At 42.5% G+C, this 21,924-nt stretch overlaps 1 protein-coding gene across 1 annotated transcript in view; it reads right to left on the bottom strand.

Moving 5' to 3' along the window:
* The window catches only part of INO80C (INO80 complex subunit C), a 237,410-nt gene that overhangs the window by 143,903 nt on the left and 71,583 nt on the right, over positions 1 to 21,924 (bottom strand). Inside the window, exon 3 of the mRNA XM_044065107.1 lies at positions 14,027 to 14,138. Within this exon, the coding sequence (XP_043921042.1) occupies positions 14,027 to 14,138 (112 nt within the window). The remainder of the gene's footprint in view (positions 1 to 14,026; positions 14,139 to 21,924) is intronic.

Below are 21,924 nucleotides of genomic sequence, written 5' to 3'. Positions count from 1 at the left end.
GATGACCTGAGAGAGCAGGCAGCGATGGAGAATACCAACATCTCCTGTAAATGAGTGGGACTCATACTGTACAGAGATTGTCAACTATCAAAACATTAAATACAGGCCTACCTGCAACTGGAATCCAGCCCACATCCTGCAGCACAGGGGTTTAACAAAACTTGAAGACGCCTGTCAGCACACTAGCCAAAACACTCTAGAACTATTTAGACATCCAAGGTCTCTCGTAAAAAGCACTACAGCATCTTAACGTGATGATATGTTTGTGAATATCCAATGCCAGTTCCTAAGAAGAAATCTGGTTGTTGATCTTGGCAATATTCTTGTGATATTAGTTAAGATGGCTCAATAGCTGTTGACATCTGTTCCTTTAGTGTCACTTCATTATTAACAATATACTCAGATATGTAACTGTAGCTAAAAAGTCTAACCAACTATATCTAGAGAAAATAAGGGAAATTAGGTACAAGAACATGCAAAGTGTGAAAGGCAGCAAACACAAGCATGGTCTCGCTTTATTACTCATTCAACTCAGGATGGAATTCAAAAAGTCACCAAAAGTGCTAAAATCAGACATCAGATCCTGTGAAAACAACTGCAACTGGATGCCATCTGGAGAGCAGTGGTATCAGAATCCTCTAACTTGCAGGGTCAAACTGAGTGGCAACAAGCACACTGAAAATTTGAGTAGCAATATGTACAGTGTGAACGAAACAGAGACTAAAATACAGCACTACGGCATTCCACAATTGTTTTTTTCTCCTTTTTTGGTTCCCAGCAGCTGACCATAGGGTGCTCGCAGGTCATCTTCTTCTTCACCAGGACTACCAGACATGCCTTAGCCCACACCAAGCTAGACCCAACCCATGTCTGGGATCAGGCAGAAAATAATGGACTATGAGGTGGCATAATAACACTGTTGGGGAGTGTTTTCTACTATTTCCCTGCCCATGCCTTAACAACCCATGGGTGGGAGCAATGGGCATCAGGACTGACCCATCCCTCACTTCCACCAAGGAATAAAAATCAACAGGATATCCCACCCATCTTCACTCAATTCTCCACCAATGAAATCAAACCATAATACTGTCCACAGCATGTGCGCCTCCATCCCTGGTATAGGCATACCCATTCTCCCTGTCTGCGCCATCAAGCTCCTGAAGCACTATTTGAGCTGAAGTAACCTAGACCACAATTAGGGCTCTATCCCTCTATGTCATTGGTACTGGCTAGCACTGTATAAGATGAGGTTTCCATTTAAGAATGACTCATGATTTAAGAGATAAATCAGTGAAACAAGTCAACAGAAAAGCCACAATTAAGTCTGAGGACTCCCCAGAAAAATCCTATAATCCACAGTATAAACGGTAAAAAAAAAATATCAAGCAGGGCCAGGACTGACTATAATCTCTGATCATTTACCATCCTAATAAGAGCAGTCTCAGAACTACATTCATACTGAACACAAAATGAAACAGAACCAGAAGACCATGAAGCAACAAAAAGAAATACAACCACTTGTAACCTACCCTCTCAATAACATTTCCATGAATGTCAGTTCATTAGAACTCAAAAGTAGGCTTCTTAATAAAAGAATAAATGAATGAATCTCTTTTTTAAATATGACAAAAAAATACAGTCCTGAACTCTAGATGAACTGGAGAATGACAGACCCAAAGACTCCAGGCAAACTTTAACTATACAAGCCAGACCTACAAAGAATGAACACCTGAAACTATAATCACAATACCTTCATAGCTGATATACCTTAAGTTATTCCAAGGTAAAGCCACTGGTATGCCATTTGGCATCCTGGGCACTCTCCTCAACCTGTACAAGGACCAACTGCTAAAAAAGATATGCTCAAGGACTGAAGTGCACCTTTGGCTTTATCCCATTCAAACAAAGTAAGGAAGGCAAACTCCTTGATTCATAGATTATTTAGTAGTTACTTAACATGAGGTCCAGATGATCACTGAAGAGACTAGCCCAATTTCCCAATTACCTCAGAACAGTCCCTAGCTAACCGACTCTCTCAGAGTCATAATAGAGTCAAATGGAGACTGAGGGAATCAAACCCTGCACTGCAGAAAGCAGGTCACTAACAGCTCATAGCTTTAATCCTCTGCACTAACTGTCAGACTATAAGCAGTGAAAATGTGGCCACTGATCCCAATGTGTCTCCCATGCTAAGAAATCACTCTACCATTTGAGCCATCTCTCTTCACTATTGCAACCTTCTGCTTTTCCAGCTGAGTTATCACTAGAATTAGACCATGATTTTAGAAGCAGCCATAATTCTTTCTGAATGTGCCAGGGTACAATTTCCCTGTTTATGAAGGGTGCTGGTTGCATGTAATGGTCAGAGTAAGTTTAAACCACATCCCCAAGAGTCAAAAGCTTTAGGTACAGGCAACTGAATTTCACCTAAGTGACATGGAATGACTGTCTTGGGTAAATGCTTAAAAGACCAATTACAGTAGTAATCATTCTTCTTTCGGCTTTTCCCGGTTAGGGGTCACCACAACGGAACTCTGGTCCGCTAATGAATTGGCAGTAGATTTTTACGGTGCCGAGGTGCCAGCCCAATGCCCAACCTTCAACGAAGGCACACCCATTCATGCATGTCTTTCGAATGCCACTCAACTGCGGGGAGGACATGCAGACTCCACACAGAAGGTGCTCCAGTGAAGAATCGAACGGGAGAACCTCTTGCTGTGAGGTGACAACGCTACCGATGTGCGGCTCCAAAAAAACAGCAACGATGTGTCTGGGGTAGTGTGGGGGCTGTCAGAGCAACAGTCCCGTGCCCAAAGGACTTGTGTAATACCAAAATATTTCACTTTCAAGTCTGCATGTGTCCAACAGTAAACATTCAATGAAGTCATCAACATATGACCACTTTGCCCCTTCAATGACCCTAAACTCTTCTTGGTGGCAGGATAATAATTCATGCCCTAGAACACCAGATTCAGATTTTCAAAGTGCCATGCACTGGTTTTACTGTGCAAAATTCAAGCCTCTTTAGTGAAGCACCTTGTGATGAGGACTGCTCTTCTACAAGACTTGAACATGTAGTTGTAGATTTATATATTTATACATGAGCGGACAGGTGATCCGCTGTGGCGACCACTAACTATATATATATATATATATATATATATATATATATATATATATAAATAACATTCTGGGAGGTGTGAGATCCGATCATGTGTTCCACTTCTGCTCATACCCAGCTGTAGCATGTTTAGCTAAGTCACTGATTGCCTATAAGTAGTTATGTTTTCCTGTATGGCAATCTGAAATGAAATTTAAAAAGTAAAGATTTTTAAAAAATGAATTAACTGATTAATGGAAGTGCACAACTGGGATGAATGCACATGCCTGCAAATGTTGCTGTATTGCTCATCTAAAAAAATTGTACATGGAGTTGTTCAATATAACCTATATTGTGCACTTTATCTGCCTACAAAAAGTATGATCAGTTTGTGATATATGATCACTGAAATACACAACATTCCCAATATACTTACTGCCCCTTTCTGTGGAACTTGATAAACCCAAATTTGTAAACTGCAGAGGTCTGGTACCTCCAAGTCAACAAGCACAACAGCAAAGTATGCAGAAGGGTTTGCATTGCAAATGGACTCTAAAGATGAAGATAACTCTGAAAAGGAGTGTCATCTGCTCCTTTTTGAGATCCTTACAGATGAATTTGTACTGCACAGTTAATACGGCAGGAAACAGCTAGTGCACAACACTAAGGCTGCTAGATACTGCTTGAAGGCCCAGTGTTTGCCTGCACCTGGGCTGCATGCACTTCTATGATGTTCTCCACCATCACTTACAAAGCACAGTAGAAATATTCAAAAGGGACTACAGGGCCTGAAACACAGACATCCAAAGTAAATGGAGGCAGGGGGAGGGCAGGCTACAATGAAAGGAAAAACATAATCCGCATGTACAGAGAACAGGAAAGACCCATGGGTGAGAACTACAGAGAATGTTTTTTTGATTCAGTGACCCATTAAGTTAGGGAGCCACCTACCAAAGAAATGCACAAATCAGCTTGTGTGCGCATTTGCGGGGGGTTGCATTACAAAATGTAAACACCCAAAATGCTATCACTTTATCTGAAGCAAACAAAGTATATGAGCACAGTGAGACCAATGCAGTTGCATTACATTTTAAACAAAGAAAAAACAACCTCTGAAATCTGCAGTGTGCCTACAAAGATGTGATAAAGTACAGTTTTGTACCTACCATAAATGTAGATGTTCGAGTGCTAATACAGCTGCAGTCATTACAGATGGGTTCTCCTGCCATCAGGCGGGTCCTCGGTCGGCCGAATTCCAAAGTCTAGGTCCAGCGTCGGTTGTTGTCGCCTTCTTTCCTGACGTCAGTGCGACAGGGGTATATAAGACACAGCCAACACCATTTTCTTCAGTCTTTCTTGCCCCAGATGTCAGGTGCCCCCAGAAGGAAGGCAATGCATAATTCATATATAATCATGCAATGCAATATAATCACAAATCAGAAGTTGCAAGCAAATACACCATAGAAGGATAACCCAATCAGGTTGTAAGAGGAGGAGTTAGCCACTAGGCCTGTACCAAGAGGGGAAGGAGGGAGGGAAACCTGGACTGCAGCCGTATTAGCACTCGAACATCTACATTTATGGTAGGTACAAAACTGTACTATGTTCATCGTGCATACAGCTGCAGTCATTACAGATGGGTAGAATCCCAAAGCTACGCACAGGGTGGTAGGCACTAGGTGGAACTGGGAGGAGCCAGAATGCCCTGCAACACAGCAGTGGCAAAGCCTGCTCTAGTTTTGGGTATAAAGGTAGGTGGTAGTGTTTAGTGAAGGTATGCACAGAACTCCAAGTGGCTGCCTCCAAAATATCTTTGGTAGGGACTCCTCTGAGGAAGGCTGCAGAGGTAGCTGTGGCCCTTGTGGAGTGGGATCTAATGCCTGCAGGTACAGATTTACCATGAAAGGAGTAACAAAACCGTATGCAGTGGCCTATCCATTTTGAAATTGTCTGTTTGGAAATTGGCTTCCCTTGAGCTCCTACAGCATAGGACACAAAGAGTTGTTCTGATTTCCTGAAAGGCTTTGTTCTGTCCAAATAGTAGCAGCTGTCTATGGATGTCTAAGGAATGTAGCAGCCTTTCCCCTTTGTTTTGAGGATTGGGGTAAAAGGTAGGTAAGTGTATGGCCTGATTTAAAGCTACCCTGGAGACTACCTTAGGCATAAATGATGGGTTGGTTCGTAGGGAAACCCTGTCCTGATGGAAGATGAGAAAGGGCTGCACAGCCATGAGGGCTTGTAGTTCCGAGACCCTACGAGCTGAGGTAATAGCCAGAAGGAAAGCTGTTTTCCAGGACAAATATTGCAAATCTGTTGAGGCAGCTGGTTCAAAGGGAGGCAATGTTAATTTTTCTAGAATGTAATTAAGATCCCAGGCTGGTATTGGTTGTTTCCTTGGAGGTCTTATATTCTTAGCCCCTCTGAGGAACTGTCTTAAGAGTGGGTGAGAGAATAAGGGTGGATCAGTGTTGTATTCTGCAGAAATGGCTGAGGCATGGATTTTGATGGAGGAAAATGAAAGTCCACTGTTCAGCAGCTCAGCTAGATACTGTAATATCTGAGGCAAATTCAGTTTTCTAGGATCCTGGCCCTTTTTCTCATTCCAAGCGCAAAACCGTTTCCATTTTGCGGAGTAAGCTTTTCTAGTAGATGGCCTTCTGGCCTCCAAAATGACATCCTGCACCTCCTTGGAGAGTAGGGTCTGTTGTGGTGTTAAGGAATTTTCCATGCAGCCAGATTGAGTGTTTTCAGCTGACTGTGAAGAGTTTTGTAGCTGTGCTGAGTCAGAAGAAGAGGCATTAGAGGTAGAGTCCAGGGAGGAGAATGTGTTAGGCTCCTCAGAAGTGGGTACCAGTGTTGTCTTGGCCAGTCTGGAGCAATCAGTATCATCTTTGGTCTGTCTGCTCTTGCTTTCAAAAGCACCTTGGGCAGTAGAGGAAAAGGTGGGAAGACGTAGACTGTCCGTGCTGCCCAACTGAAAGAAAGGGCGTCCACTCTCCAGGCCTTTGGATGAAATGTCCTTGAGCAGAATTTTGTCAATTGATGATTTTTGTGGGAGGCAAAGAGATCTATGTCTGGCCTTCCCCACGCTTGGATTATCTTTGTAAACACTTGCGGATGCAACTTCCATTCGTGCGGGTCTGTCATATTTCTGCTTAGATTGTCTGCCAGCGTGTTTTCCATACCTGGCACGTACTGTGCTTGAAGCTTGATTTGCCATTCCAGAGCCATGTTCCAAAGTGACATGGCCAGCCTGCACAGGGGGTATGAATGTGTTCCTCCTTGTTTGTTTATGTACCACATTACTGTGGTGTTGTCTGTTCTTATCAATAATTGCCCTGGATGCAGGAGGTCCTTGAAAGCTGTAATTGCATTTATCACTGCTAGCATTTCCTTTTGATTGATGTGAAGGTGCTTTTCCTTTTGGGACCATTTGCCCTGAATGCACCTGTCTGTCATGTGTGCCCCCCAGGCGTAGTCTGAGGCGTCTGTTGTGATGACTTGATTTGCTTGAGGCTTGCAGAATGGTAGACCTGTGTTTCTTTGGCATGCTTGGGCCCACCATAGAAATTCCTTTTGCAAACATGGAATTAGTGGTATTATTGTTTCCAAACTGTGGCTGTGTTGAGACCATAGGTTTTTTAGGTACCATTGAAGTTTCCTCATATGCAACTTTGCACATGGGATTAGAAGAATGCAAGATGCCATGAATCCCAGAGCCTGCAAGATTTTCCTTGCAGTTAGCCTGGTACAATTTGCTAGTATCTTGAAGTACTGAGTTAGTTGCCCCTGTTTTTCTGGCGTAAGATAGGCCATCTGGGTGTTTGTGTCCAAGTTGGCACCCAGGAAAATTATTTTCTGAGATGGTGTTAGCCTGGATTTCTCTTTGTTGACTGCGTATCCCAGAGAATTCAATAACCGTGTTACATAAGCCAGATGTTCCAGAAGTATGTGTTTGCTGTCCGCTTGGATCAGGCAATCGTCCAAATAAGGGTATATTTGTATCCCTTGAAGTCTGCAGTAGGCAATTACTGATGCCAGGCATTTCATGAATACTCTGGGCGCAGTAGATAAGCCAAAGGGCAATGCAGAGAATTGATAGTGGATTGAACCTGCAAGAAATCTGAGGTATCTTCTGCAGCTTTGTCTGATTGGGACATGCAGGTATGCCTCCTTGAGGTCCAATGTTACCAGCCAAGACTCCTTGCCCAGCATGGGAAGAAGCTGCTGTAAGGTGAGCATCTTGAATTTTGGTGCAGTAGAAATGTGTTTAGGATGGATAAGTCCAAAATGGGTCTCCAATCGGTTCCCTTCCTTGGTACCAGGAATAGTCTGGAATAAAAACCTTGACCTTGTTCGTGAGTAGGTACCTCTTGAATAGCTTTCATGTCCATGAGCTTTGAAATTTGTATTTGAGCCTCTGCCCTTTGATTGTGTGGCAGGTTCGGCATGCCTCTCATTTTTGGAAGAGTGTGAAAATGAAATCTGTAGCCTCTGTTTATAATGTCCAGGATCCATTTGTCTTTTGTTACAATATGCCAATTTTTTGAAAATAATGCCAGCTTTCCTCCCAAGGGTGCTGCCACTTGAGCCTTGCTTGGCATGCAAAGGGGAAAGTCATTGGGTTTGTTTCCTGTATTGCTGTGCACTGTCTTCGCCACCTCTTGGTGCTGGAGATTGCCATCGTCTGCCTCTATATGATCCTTGAGATTGTCCTCTGCCCCTTGTGCGCCTGTATCTACCTCTTTGGGGCTTGTCCGTGGCTGGAAAGGACCAGTTTTTTGAAGGCCAATTTCTACTAAAACGTGGTGGTTGTACCTGTAGAAAAGCTTTAACAGTTTGCATAGATTTAGCTTTTTCTTCCATTTTCCGTAGTATCTCCTCAGCATTAGTACCAAATAATACATCCTTTTGTAAAGGAGCATCTAGTAATTTAGCTTTAACATGATCAGGCAAGGTTTGTTCCCTAAGCCAGGCATGTCTACGAATGACTGATCCTGTAACAGCAGCTCTACTTGAGGCCTCTAGAGCATCATAACCACATTGTAAGGTGTGCTTACCCACTTGTTCTGCACTATGCATCATATCCTGCAACTCCTTCAAATCTGGTTGTTCAGGTTGTGACATTTTATTCTTTAATTGTGATAACAGAAACTGCTGATATTTAAGCATATGGAACTGACAATTTAAGGCTCTCATGGCTAGGGTGGCCGAGGTATATACCTTTTTTCCCCACCTTTCTAAGGATCTAGACTCTCTCGGAAGGTAATGGATTCTTAGCAGTAGAGGCCTTCATTCCCTTGGGGCCTTGAGAAATGGTTTCTGGGTCAGCATTATGGCTTTTGTAAAGAAATTGGTGTGAGTTAGGAACTCTGTAGTACTTATCAGGCTTGACTGGGGCAGGAGGCAGGGAATCCAGATTAAGGCAAGCCTCCGAGTAAACATCATCAAGTATGTCCAAGACAGGAGGTATCGCCAGAGGTCTGTGCTGAGGTAGCAAAAGAAATTCCCTAAGCCTTTTCTTGGAATCTGAAAAATCTTGGCCTTCCCAATGGAAGTGTTCCCTCAAGGTATGCAAGGTTTCCCCGAATGAGAAATCCTCTGGGGGGGATACAGAAGGAATGGACTGCTCTGCATCAGAATCTTCAAAAGGGGAGTACGAATGTTCCTCTTCAACAGAATGTTCTGAAATAATGGAGCCCTGGTCAGAAGAGGGAAATTCTTCCTCCACTCTGGGTCTCTTGTCCGGTGGGGGTTGGGAACCCCTGATAAGAGTAATTAAATCCTCAGCCATTTTGAGCATCTGCTTTTTAGGCATGGGACCTGGAGATGGGCCCTGTGCAACAGGCCTCTTGGAATGCATGGCTGATTTAGACTTAGTAAAGGCCTTGATGGAAAAGGAAGAAGAAGGTCTGAAGACACCATGGGTGGAAGTGGACCTGTCCACATTAAGAGGCTCAACACTCACAGTGGCTTCGGTAGCTGTAGTCAGGGTGTGGGCCGAGGAACCTGCGGTCTCGGTTACAGAGGACACCGCCAGAGAAGTGTCGTCGGTAGTCAGGGGCTGCGTAGGCGCCTCGCTGAGAACCGGACCATGTGTAGCCGGTTTTGGCGTGGTGTCGGTGGAGACCGCGGACCTCGCGTGTCGGTCTTTGTCCTTGCATTTTTTGGACAAAACAGTAGTTGGAGTCTCCGACGACATTTTATAGTTAAAAGCTTTACCAAAAAAGTGCTGGGCGAACTCTGCCCGACGCTTAATAGTGCGTTTATTGAAAGTAACACAAAAGCGACAGCCCGAGACGTCGTGGTCTGGGCCTAAACAAGGTATACAGAGGGAATGGAAATCCTTATGCGGTATTTGCTTCCCACAAGAAATACAATTGTTAACTTTGTCTGACATCGGTCTGAGGCAAGAAAAGTTTCCCCAACGGGGTACTTAGCTTTAAAGAAGACTTCGGTTTCCAAATTTTCGTAATTTCAGGAGCTGGCCGACCGGCACTTGCGAACTGCTTCTGCTTCGGGCACCGCATGGCAAAAAAGACTGAAGAAAATGGCGTCGGCTGTGTCTTATATACCCCTGTCGCACTGATGTCAGGAAAGAAGGCGACAACAACCGACGCCTGACCTAGACTTTGGAATTCGGCTGACCGAGGACCCGCCTGACGGCAGGAGAACCCATCTGTAATGACCGCAGCTGTATGCACGATGAACATCAGCACTCAGTTATCTTAAAAATAACTGTAACAGGCAGATGTAGCAACCTACCATTTCTTAGTCTCAGAAATCTAGGTCTAGCTCTCCAAACCAAAGCATCCCAGTGTTATCTCTGGGACTATCAAATTCCTAGTTATCAATATGATAATGCAACATGGAATAATCATATCTCATCTCTTTCCAGCTATAAGTTTTATCTACTCATGCACCTTGTCAACACAGGGCTAGCTAGCTAGTCTCCTGGGCTCATTTATGAACCTTTATCATTAACCTGTCATTGTACATGTTGGTGTGAATGATCTAAGATGTACCTCCCTGGACTACATGAAAAGAGACATTGAGGAGCTCTCTAATCATGTAGCCCAAGCTGGTATGACCCTGACCTTGAGTAGCATACTACCTTCACCTAGAATGATACCACAATACAAAGACAAAATGATCAATTTCAACAACTGGTTAAGCTTCTGGTGTCATTCTAAGGGGATCCAGTGTTTAAGCTTCTGGTGTCATTCTAAGGGGATCCAGTGTCTGTCTGCCTGGGATGACATGATAGACCAGCCTCGCTGTTTCGCCAGAGATGGTTTGCACCTGTCATCCCTACGCTTTCGAATACTTGCCAAGGCTCTTGCCGTCCCCATAGTGCCTTTTTTAGGCAAGGCTCAAAGGACAACCCAACCATAATAGCCAGCACAGGTAAACAAAAACTAAGGGTAATGCTACTCAACGCCAGAAGTCTCAACCTGAAAATGCACGCACTCGAGGCACTCCTCAGTATGGAGAAAATCGATGTTTGTGCAGTGACAGAAACCTGGTTCAAGGCTCCAGAGAGAACTCCAACACTACCAGGTTACAATTCATATCATACCTTCCGGCCTCAGTTACTGGATCACAGTACAAAGGGCGGAGGTGTATCCATATTCATCAAGGATACCCACATCTCCAGGTTAGTGGCACAGCATGATGCCCCAGAGATCATCCATGCGCAACTATCAGCAGGCAAAACCACATTTTAAGTCATAGCCTGTTATAGATCACCCACCATGTCCCAAGATGCTCACTCAGCATTCCATGAGGCATTGGAAAATATAAAGGTCCTACCCAACACCATAATTTTGGGTGATTTCAACTACCCTGGTATAGACTGGACGAACTACCAAAGTTCTAACTCCTATGCCTAGCGGTTCATAGAATTTATAAATTCAAATGCCCTTGAACAATTGCTATGTTCTCCCACTAGAGGGGACAACATATTAGATTTAGTCATCACAAATATGGGCGCCCATTGTACCACACCCGTTATCACTCCCTCTCTGGTCAGATCAGACCACAAATTGATAACCCTGGACATCCTCATCCCTCCACCTCCCTCAGTCAAAGAAACCATCGTAAAAAAACCTTTCCAAAGCAAACTTCAAACTACTTGCGTCAGAAGTGGAAAGCTTCATTATTCCCTTGCAGAAGGATAATGATATCCAGGATGCAGAATCCTACACCAAGGCACTTTATATACATCTTCAGGATTGCATGGACCATGCTATCCCAAATAAAACCAAGACTCCTTCCTCAAGCAAGAAGAAACCAGTCTGGTGGACCCCGGCCATAAGCAAACTATACAATAAGAGGAGACGACTTACAAAAAAAGGCCAAATCTCAAGTAGAAAAATCATCCCTGATCAGCATTAGTAAGAAATTGAGGGCCCTCATCAAGTCAACTAAAGCCAATTTCGAAAAGAAAGTTGCCAAGGATAACCATAAGGCCTTCTATGGTTACGTCAAAAATCTAAATGGCAACGCTCAGGTCTGTTCTGAGCTAGTACAAAATAGAACAAAATACACTGACCCCACTGACATTGCCAACATTTTGGCTGACAGGTTCAGTGCAAATCCCCCCCCCCCCCACCACCACCTGCAGGACCTATTACTATTCCAGGGGATTGTGCAACTCCAATTATTACTGATACGTTGGTTAATAAGGCTCTATCTAAAGCTAAAAACACTGCCTCCATGGGACCAGATGGTGTCCCAGGCTGTGTCATCTGTGACTCCAAAATGAATTAACCCCGCATCTGAATACCCTGTTCAGTCTCAGCCTCTCAACAGGATATGTGCCCATAGAATGGCGCACAGCAACGGTGGTTCTGCTGCACAAGGGTGGGCCCACGACTGACCCTGGGAACTACCGACCAATAAGCCTGACCAGTCTGATCTGTAAGGCAATGGAGCGAATCATTATGGAACTCATAAATAGAGAGATTGGGAACCTCCAAACACTTGACCCCACATAGTTTGGCTTCGCCAAGGGCAGATCATGCCTCCCGCCAAGGGCAGATCATGCCTCCTGAACCTGGTGGACTTCTTTGAGACAGTTACTCGGGCTATAGATAAGGGAAAGGAGGTACACACAGCTTACCTTGACCTTGCTAAAGCATTTGACACCATTCCCCATTCGGGTATTATTGATAATCTCACCAACCTGGGCATAAACCCTTATGTCACAAGGTGGATCGCAAACTGGCTTTCAGACAGATCCCACAAAGTAAGAGTAGTGGGATCTATGTCCGAATCCAGACCAGTAACAAGCGGTGTGCCTCAGGGCTCTGTCCTGGGGCCCCCCCTGTTTGGCATATACTTCTCAGAAGTACAGGCAAGCTCTGAAGGGCTGTGGCTGACCAAGTTTGCGGACGACTGGGTCTCCAGCTGACATGGATATCCTCCAGAAGGGCCTTAATGAGACTGATGCATGGTGTCAAAGCCATGGTCTCAAGCTAAATGCTAAAAAATGCGTAGTAATCCCCTTTGGAAAAAACAGAATACCCGTGAACTACCACATAGGAGGTAACCCCCTGAAATCTGAAGAAGTAATAAGGGATCTAGGGACCCAAGTAGATAGTCAGCTTTCCTTTGATAACCATGTTGCCAAGGTGGTTAGAAAATCCTTCTACGTGACCCATCTGATTACGAAAGGGTTTGCGTCAAGATCTAAGGATGTAGTGGTGCCCCTCTACTTTTCCCTCATCAGACCCATTATTGAGTACAATGCACCAATTGGAATGTACCTGGCTAGGCATCTCCAGCAGCTGGAGAGACCACGGAGGTACCTCACTAAGAGGATTACTGGCCTCAAACAGTTGCCCTATGCAGCACGATTGAAAAAACTAAGGCTTTTCTTTGTTGCATACCGCCTTCTCAGAGGCGATCTCTATCTAACATACAGAGTCATGAAAAACCCAGAACTGTTGAAGATGCTCCATCTTAGCAAAACCAAATCTATTCGAGCTACACGCTCTAGGGATATAAACCTCAGCACAACAATGAATAGAACATGCTGGAGGGATAGATTCCCTTTGCAAAGACTCCCCTTGCTATGGAACAAGGTCTCGATCTACATAAGACAGAGCCCCTCACTATCACTTTTCAAGAGGAACCTTGACGAGTGGATAGGTAACAGAAAGTTCACACCAGGGATCATACCAACAGCTCTACTAGATAGGGGCCAAGGGTACTCGCTGCTAGATCAAGGACCTAGGGAACTAACCAAAGGGGCAGTGAATACCGCAAAACGTGGCTGGGCTAATATATGCCTTCGGGTAGATAGCCCAGTACCTACCTATGAAACTATGAACCTGGGAGACAGCATTACAGCCTTGAATGGCACACTTCCTGATAACTTTTTGTCGTAACTGTTGGAATTAGTCTCTGAAGACATACTAGCAGAGACAACTGATAGCAATTTTAGACAAATCCTTCAGAAATTTTCACTAGAATTTCATATTAAAAGATATACAAATTTTGAGAAAAACTACTGTGAGTATATAAGCTTATAAAAAGAACAACCTTCACAATTGTAGTTCAAATTGTTTACAGTGGGAGTAGACACAAAGTGTTAACACCGTAGCTCTAAAAGTGACTGTCAACAACAGTCAAAAGAACCATCATAAATACTTTTAATAAAATAAACACTGCTCAGTATCCATATTTTGTTTTGTCAAGCAATGCCTCTTTAAGATACGTCCTTTATGTGAACTTCTCAGAAAAACATACATTTTTGGGACAACTGTGACTCCCACAGTAATTATTTCATTGGTAGGTAAAAAGCAAATACTTGTCCATCCCTTAATTTTAAACATAAAATAATTCTGCATGTCTGACAAGAAACTAATTTCAATTGGATGTGGTATTTTATGAATGTACATAAACATCTTATTTGCTTACAGTTAGGGTCACTGAGTTGCCATGGCAATGCCCTCTCAGCTGCAAGAATCTGCTTCAGGTTTTTCCATGTCCTGTTCTTTTTGCCAGCTGCTGCGCCACCAATGCCAGAATGCTAAAAACAGAGTGAGATAGTAGAAAATCAATTCAGAATGCCATTTTACAAGGTGACAGTTTTCATTTGAAACCGCGGCTTAAAGCACTGGAAATTGTCATATACCATTTGTTATTTCCAATTTTTTCTCATTCCACACTGTATTCAAATTACAGTCTTTTACATAACAAGAAAAACAGCCTTTTGTTCTATCTAGACTACTGCAGTAAGGACCTACTAGTATATTTATGCAGCCTTTATTTTATTATATTAATACAGGGAACTAATGCTGACGGATCAGACACAAAACACAAGATCATCCATCCATGCTACACAAGTTGCATCTGACTACTGTAGCAACCCGGTGAACAGCTGTTGAAATCTACAAAGTTTACTGGCAAGTAGGGAATGGAAGTAGACTGTCAGTCCTTTTTTCTGCCTCTCTCACACACTAACACACACACGAACACACACACGAACACACACACACACACACACACACACACACACACACACACACACACACACACACACACACACACACACACACACACACACACACACACACACACCAAATGCACATCTAGGGAGAATAAAGAGCCAGCAGTCAGCCTACTGCACATCTTTGGAAGGTGGACAGAAAACAGAGTAACCAGAGTAAACCTATGTGAACACAAGGACAACTAAATGTTGCACAAAAAGGATCCCTCAACTGAAAATCAAATTGGAGGACCTCTTGTTGAGAGGTGGCAAAGCTATTCTCCGTGTCCCCCCAAAAAAGATAGCACATGCAACACAATATTCAAATAACACTATTCAAAATAATAATCCCATTTCAAAATATCACCTTTAAACAACATTATTCATAAAGCCAACACTGCAAAAGGAATACCCACATCTGATTTTGCAGATCAGGACATTATAAGGCCAAACCTCTTTTTATAGAAAATTACACACACTTGATAATCAGGAAAAAGAGCAACTGGAAAAATCTGCCCACTCTACTATCTGTTTGCATACTTAGCTCCATCACATGGAGAACATCTGGGATTTACTTAGTATAAAACTAATTCTAGCTTATTCTCCTGCAGTCATTATGGATATGGCTTATCTACATCTAGTTTTAGCCTATGCTTCCTAAATCTGATTCACCTATGATAGCCCATGTAAACAAAACCAACATACAACCACTTGGTCAAATCTGCCATAAGTGATCCCAAAGACGCATCATGGAATCTTTATCTTGGTCACTTAATTTCATGTCAAGACACTACCTTCCCTATCCTTACTCTGTCCTGTGTTGCACTCAGTATGCCACCATCGCCTTCCTCCTTGACAGCTTTTCAAATTAATTTTTCTTCTATTGATCAGCAATTACATGGCCTGCCTTACATTATAATTATTTCTTCAACCTGCCTTTTCTCATGTTCTGCTTGGGGTAGGAGTGTCAAGTTAACTGCTGCCACCACTCTCAAGTAAATGCCACTGTCCTAATGCCTTCGACAGTCATGGTTCATTAGTACGTACTAGGCTACCTGCCCTTGCAGGCCATTTTAAGCCTAGCCAGTTTCCCTTTTTGTGCTAGAAATAACCTATCCCATTTGTTTACAGATTGGCCTTACCCATCCCATGGCTGATCATTATATTACCCCTAAATAGAACACCTGTTATCATTCTGTAGATAATCTGAAGGGACCCGTGTATGGGATAAAGCATTTAGGAGCAGCATCTGTCTATTAGCAGTACAGGGGGCAGTCCTGGGTAAATTTTCTGCTTCCCATCCATAAATCAAAATTGTGCTTGAAATTGGACACATCACAGCGGTATATACCCAATTGTAATCTGTTCTCTTTGACCTTCTTTGCAACTGGAGTTACTTTGGTTTCTGCTCTAATATTATTTCTTTGTATGCTCCATGGTGTGTATCCTCTAACCAGTCTCAGGCAGTTCAACTCCGTGACCTTTAGCTTTATCAATTGTTCTACCTTCACTGCCCAAGTTTCTCTACCATACAGAAGTACTAGTTGCACAACTGTTTTGTACACCTTACTTTTCAGCTTCTCTGGCATTCTTTTGTCACACAACACCCCTGACAGTGTGTGACAGCTGGCTGCAGACCCTCTAATTTTACTTTTTGACCTCTTCAACTCAGACTTCCCTTCTCCTAAACCACCCCTCCCAGATACCTAAAGCTGTTAACTTGTTACACTATTTCCTCTTCTATATCAATGTTCACCTTCTTCTGATTTCCTTCATTTGTTGCCATGCCAACTGTCTTGCCTGCACTCAGTTTAATCTCAAGTGCCTTCAGTTCTGCATTCCATTTCCCTGTTATTTGTTGAAGTTCCTGTTCAGTCCCCTTCTGATGCCACACTGTCTGCACACGGAGGCTTTGTTGATCTGTTCCCTCCAACTTGTTTGCTAATGTAATCCAACATCAATGACAACAGTGGGCTAACAGCTGATCCCCAATATATTCCCCCCTCCCAATAGGAACCCATAGTTGAGTCCAAACTTGTGTCACTGGGTCCTTAAACACAAAGCATGCACTAATTTTACAGAAGTTTCTAGGACTTCAAAGTATTGCAGGGCAGCCAAATCAACTTTCTTAGGACCTTGTCATATACTTAAAGGCCAGGAATGCCCAGTTGGCTTCTTCCTCGTCTGTAGCCTGTTCTCCACTGTCTGTTTCACTGTGAACATTGGGCTGGTTGCTCTGCATCCTGATCTCATTCCAAACTGCTCATTTGTGATGTTACTTTCTGCTACTGTACATGACCTTACCGCGACTTTCTACCTGCCTTACATAACTGCTAGCTTACTGTTAGGAGCTTATAAATTATTCTATGATTTACTGCAACCAGCAGCAATCTTGTTTGCACTGTATTCAATATTTGCACTACACATATATATTATGTTGATTCCCCAATACTGTAAGGCCAATGTTATTTGGACATGCAAATTTCCCAAGATGTTTACTATTTCTGATGCTTATAATGGATTAATAGAGCTTTTCTACCCAAGCCTCCTTTGAAAATTGGTTCTGTTCAGTTGGAACTTCCCGAGTGAGACAAACAAGAAACAATTCAATGATAATAGATAATTTTAGGCACTAAAACAAAAGCTTAGTTATTTCCAAATCCACAGTTCCTACATTTGTCTCAATTATGCTTTAATTCTTTCACCATTTTGGAACTTATAGCCTGTCCTGATCTCTGATAAAGTCCCTATGAATTCAGACAAGGATGAAAGTGCTTACATCAATAAATCTGACTTTTGATGCTGATGTCATTTGGTCCATAGTGGAGTTACAACAGAATTTAAAACATTAGTCATGCTTTTGTGACTATTTTAGTTTGGACTGAGTTTTTAATGGTCCATTTATTTATTTAGATTTTAATTTTGTACCATGTGAGCGGCTGTCTGGTTTTATATTCACAGCACTCGCTGCTACATTTTACATCAAGTATCGCATTCTGGTGAGGTGCTGCAATCCTGTTCAATTTTTTATTGGTTTGTTTGAGCTTCCTGGTTCCTGTTTAGAAAGACTGCTGATGGAGTCCACCATCTTCCCTGTCTTCCTAATATAGGACAAAAATATTTTCAATTCTCACTATGGTAGTACAGCCAACAGCAGTCTTTCTCAGTTACAACTTCACAATAGATATTTTCAGGGGGAATATGTGTCAAAGTATTTTAGTGCAACTGATGGTTGGCATACCAAATTTAAATAATACACAAACACAATACTTTACCGTACCAGCAGCACCAACCTTAAGAATGGGCAAAAAAGTGGCTGTGTAGGATGCCATTCTTCAACAGGGTGCATTTTTCATGAGATTTTTTTTTACAATGGATTCTGCAGCTGTGGCTGACATAGTTCTAACAACTGCCTAGTGCAAAGACATACCCCATCCCTGGCTTTCAGTCTGCATACTAGTAATGTAAACATAAGAGTAATGTAATTCGATCGCATTATAAGCAATCTTCCTGCTGTGCTCAATACAGATGTGTGTTTCCTTCCCCACTCACTCCTTTCCGGTTACTTGTTTGTTTAACACATAGAAATGTATCCCCTCAAATTTTCATCCAGTGTTCAAATTACCACATCATGTTCTTATATGGCACAAGTGGTAATTCTCAACTACCCAATCACTGTTTCCATACTGTTTTGAATGCAAGGCTTCAGTAATAGGATCATAAGTGCTACAGGCCCAAAGGCCATTTGAAGAACACGGACTCTGTAAAATAAGGATTACATACATCATAATTCATCCAATTATCTAAACCTTCTTTACATTTTCTTAAATTATTGGAAAATCATATCGACTGAGGAAGACTATTTCAAATTTTTGGAACAGTTACATAATTACCTTTCAAAGAAAACTATGTTTATGCAAACAGAAGTTAATACTACTATGATTAAGAGATAAAGAATTATGATAAATGGATATATTAAATAATGCCTGTACAAAAAATAGCTAGTCACATTTCCCTGACTGGCGTGTGCCTCCTGCTACTGTGTGTGTAATTTGGGCATCATGGGCAGGCAGGGCTTTTTGTTACCTCTACTTTCTCTTTAAGTTCTTTACCTGTATGCAGTACATGAGGATGACTGGATTATATACTTATTATTCAACTCCACCAGTCTGGTTCCCTTTTGAAGGCAAGTGAATAGAAGTATGATGAAGGTGTTGTAGTGGTGCTGGGACTCGCTAGTCACCCAGTCCAAATAATAAGTAAAGTAGCCAAACAGAGCTCGGCAATAAAAGGAAACTACAAAAGAAATTGCAAGAGCTCAAAACCACCTCAATTAAAACTTTTTTACAAAAACAATAAACACATGCAGGCTAGGCATCCCCAACAATTTTTAAAGTATCAGTCAGCAGAGAGAGAGACTGCCAGTGTTGTAGTTTCTTCATGATTTGTTTGTTTCTGCTAACAGGTAGGTGTTTGGTTTGGGCATTTATCTACACTGGACAGATGGATTAATATGTAACACCATGGTGCATTAACAAATCTGAAAACATTTCAGCTTTCTCAAAGAGATATTTTGGTGATCACCCTTACCTTTTTGTTCCTAGGTCCTTTTTGCCCCCATGCTTACCGGACATCAAACCGCTCCTAACTGGACTCAAGTCCATTCATTCCTTTGTGCTGGTGGTCATCCAACAGAGGGGAACATGTGGCCCACATCACTATAGGGACCAGTATCCCTTCTCCTATGGAAGTTCATGCTTCCATTCACTTGCTCAATGAAAGCTACTGCCGGGCATTCCTTAGTGTAGCTCACATTTGCCAACACACCTCATGAGCTACCTCTGTTCTTTGAAATTTCCAGACAAATAAACATTTTGTGTTATAGTTTGTTATTTTCTTAGAGTTCAGGCACCTAATAAAAACAATACTGTGAATATCCAAACTAATAACAGGTAGTACAAATACTTTCTTTAAAACTTTCCAAAGTAGAAATCCACTAATGCAAGTAGGGAAGCACAAGCCGGTTCAAGTCAAATCTTCTTTATTAAAGTGTACCACACATTTGTCCTGGAAGATCATTAAAGAGAGAAGTTAGAAAGTAATGATACACACTGCAGTTTCTGACCTCAGCACCCTTATAAGAGCATTCACTACAATGTCGTGAAAGTTTGATGCAATCAACTGACTAACTTTCCAAGGCCAATATATGTCAAAGGTACAATGACCAGTTTAACAGCACTGTAATCAAATCTCATCAGAACAGTAATACAGCATAATGCCCTCTTTTGCATGTACCTCTACAGACACGTGCAGCAGCTGGAGTGACCACATGGCTTTCTCAGGAAGAAAACACAGGGCCTACAAACCATGCCATGATGTATGCTGACAGATTAAAAGCTATGTCACTATCATCTGTCTGGTATAGGGTAAGGTGATGTCTGCCTGGCCTCCAGGCCAAGGTCTGACTATGCCCTGGTGGGATGACTGCATAACCAAACATCTGATAATGCTGATGGCATCAGCAATGTCCATTGAGAATATGGTAATAACAGTGTCCCACATGCTGCAGTAAAAGGCTCTTTGTAATGTCAAGCGAGAGCACACGCGCACAAGCACAGTTGACTGCCGTGAGAATCAAACCCCTACCTATCCAAGTACACAGACTACAGATCACAGTACACACTGCAAGTGCCACAGCACAAGTCTGACTTTTTGCAAGACTGCAGCTGAACTTACAGTGCATGACATCAGCAGCCCGTGTGTGAGATAGGATGTTGGCTGGCCTGCATAGATTCATATGAGGCTACCACCATAATGGCCCTAAGTTCATAGGAAGTTACTAGGCTAATGGCCTAAGGCCTTGGGAAGCCTACACAAGTTGGGCTACTGTTCCCTTATATTACAAGATATGTAATCCATATTTGTGAATCCATGATCAGCATTGGCTGACCCTTATCTAAGAGTGACATTGGTGAAATCCCCCAGGGTAAATCTACGATTTCCCATCCAACTGTCCCAGTTAACACTTAATAGGGTCATTTAGGAGCTCAGTTTCACATGAATTGGGAGTTTGTTCCATAGGAGTGGGAATCTCTGGGAGACGTATCTGTCTCTACAGCATGTCCTGTTGATGTCGTAGGCTAGGGTAAGGTCCCTAGAGTGAGACTGAGTTTTCTCCCATGTGATTTGGGAGGTGCAGCATTTTCATTAAGGCAGGGTTTGAGACTGCTCTGTAGGCTAGCCACAAGTCGTCTTACCAGTCTATATGATACAGAGTACAGTGACAGGGCCTTCAGTCTGTCCATGTAGGTAATGTGCTGGAATTCCTTGGATTTTCTTATTGAGAAACCTCTGAGGTCTCCCCAGCTGCTGCAGGTGTCTGGTGAGGTACATGCAAAAGGGAACAATGTACTCTATTATTGGTCTGATGAGGGACAAGTATGGTGGAGTTATAACATCCTTAGTCTTGGATGCGATGGGCTCACTCATGAGGTGTGCAATGCAAAGGGTCTTCATTACCACTGTGGACACATGGTGATTAAAGATGAAGTTGCCATCGACCTGCATTTCCAAATCTCTCATCACTGGGTTAGAACATAGGGGATATTATTAATATTGTAATTTAAAGGGCCTTCTTCTTTGCCAAAAAGGATATTATTTTGTGTTAACTAAGTCTGCGGCTTTGTCAACAATCATTTATGTATGAAAGCACATTCTGTAGTACAACACCACATATGTTTGATATGTGTGAAATATACAACTGTAAATGAGAGTTGCCCATAGGAAAATATTATAGTCATTACTCATTTTTTGTAAACTCTGTTTTAAAAGACTTTTGATACCAATGGCCTCATTCAGATCAGGTGGTACGTTGGTATTGAGAAAAATCTGCCACCACAGCTCCCTTTTTCAGCAAAGTCCTGGGGAGAAAAGCTCCAAGAAGTTACAGTGTGAATACATGGTAGGATGTGGTTATTAAAGAATAACAATCAGTAAGATGTGGTAATTAAAGGAGAATTGGTAGGATGCTGACATTTTTAGAAGGCAAGACAGTTAAATGCAACAATAGTAGCAGGATTATAAGTGGTAGAATGCTAACATATAATAGGCAAAAACTGTTAAATGCAATACAAACTCACAGTACAGTTATGCGATCACAAATCTTACAGTACTAGTACAATATATGTACATAAGGTACTCAAAGTAAGTAAATATTTACAAAATATACAATGCAATGCACATAGGTGGAACAAGAGGACAGTGAAAAGTATACATCAGAGGCCTCAGAGGGTAAGCTGCCTACAGTGGAGGGAGGATTCGGGGGGGT

This window comes from Protopterus annectens, chromosome 3.part0, assembly GCF_019279795.1.
Source record: "Protopterus annectens isolate FY-2018-M chromosome 3.part0, PAN1.0, whole genome shotgun sequence".
Classification (NCBI taxonomy): domain Eukaryota; kingdom Metazoa; phylum Chordata; order Ceratodontiformes; family Protopteridae; genus Protopterus; species Protopterus annectens.
Note: the sequence above shows the minus strand (reverse complement) of the source record. Positions and strands in the feature narration are given on the sequence as shown.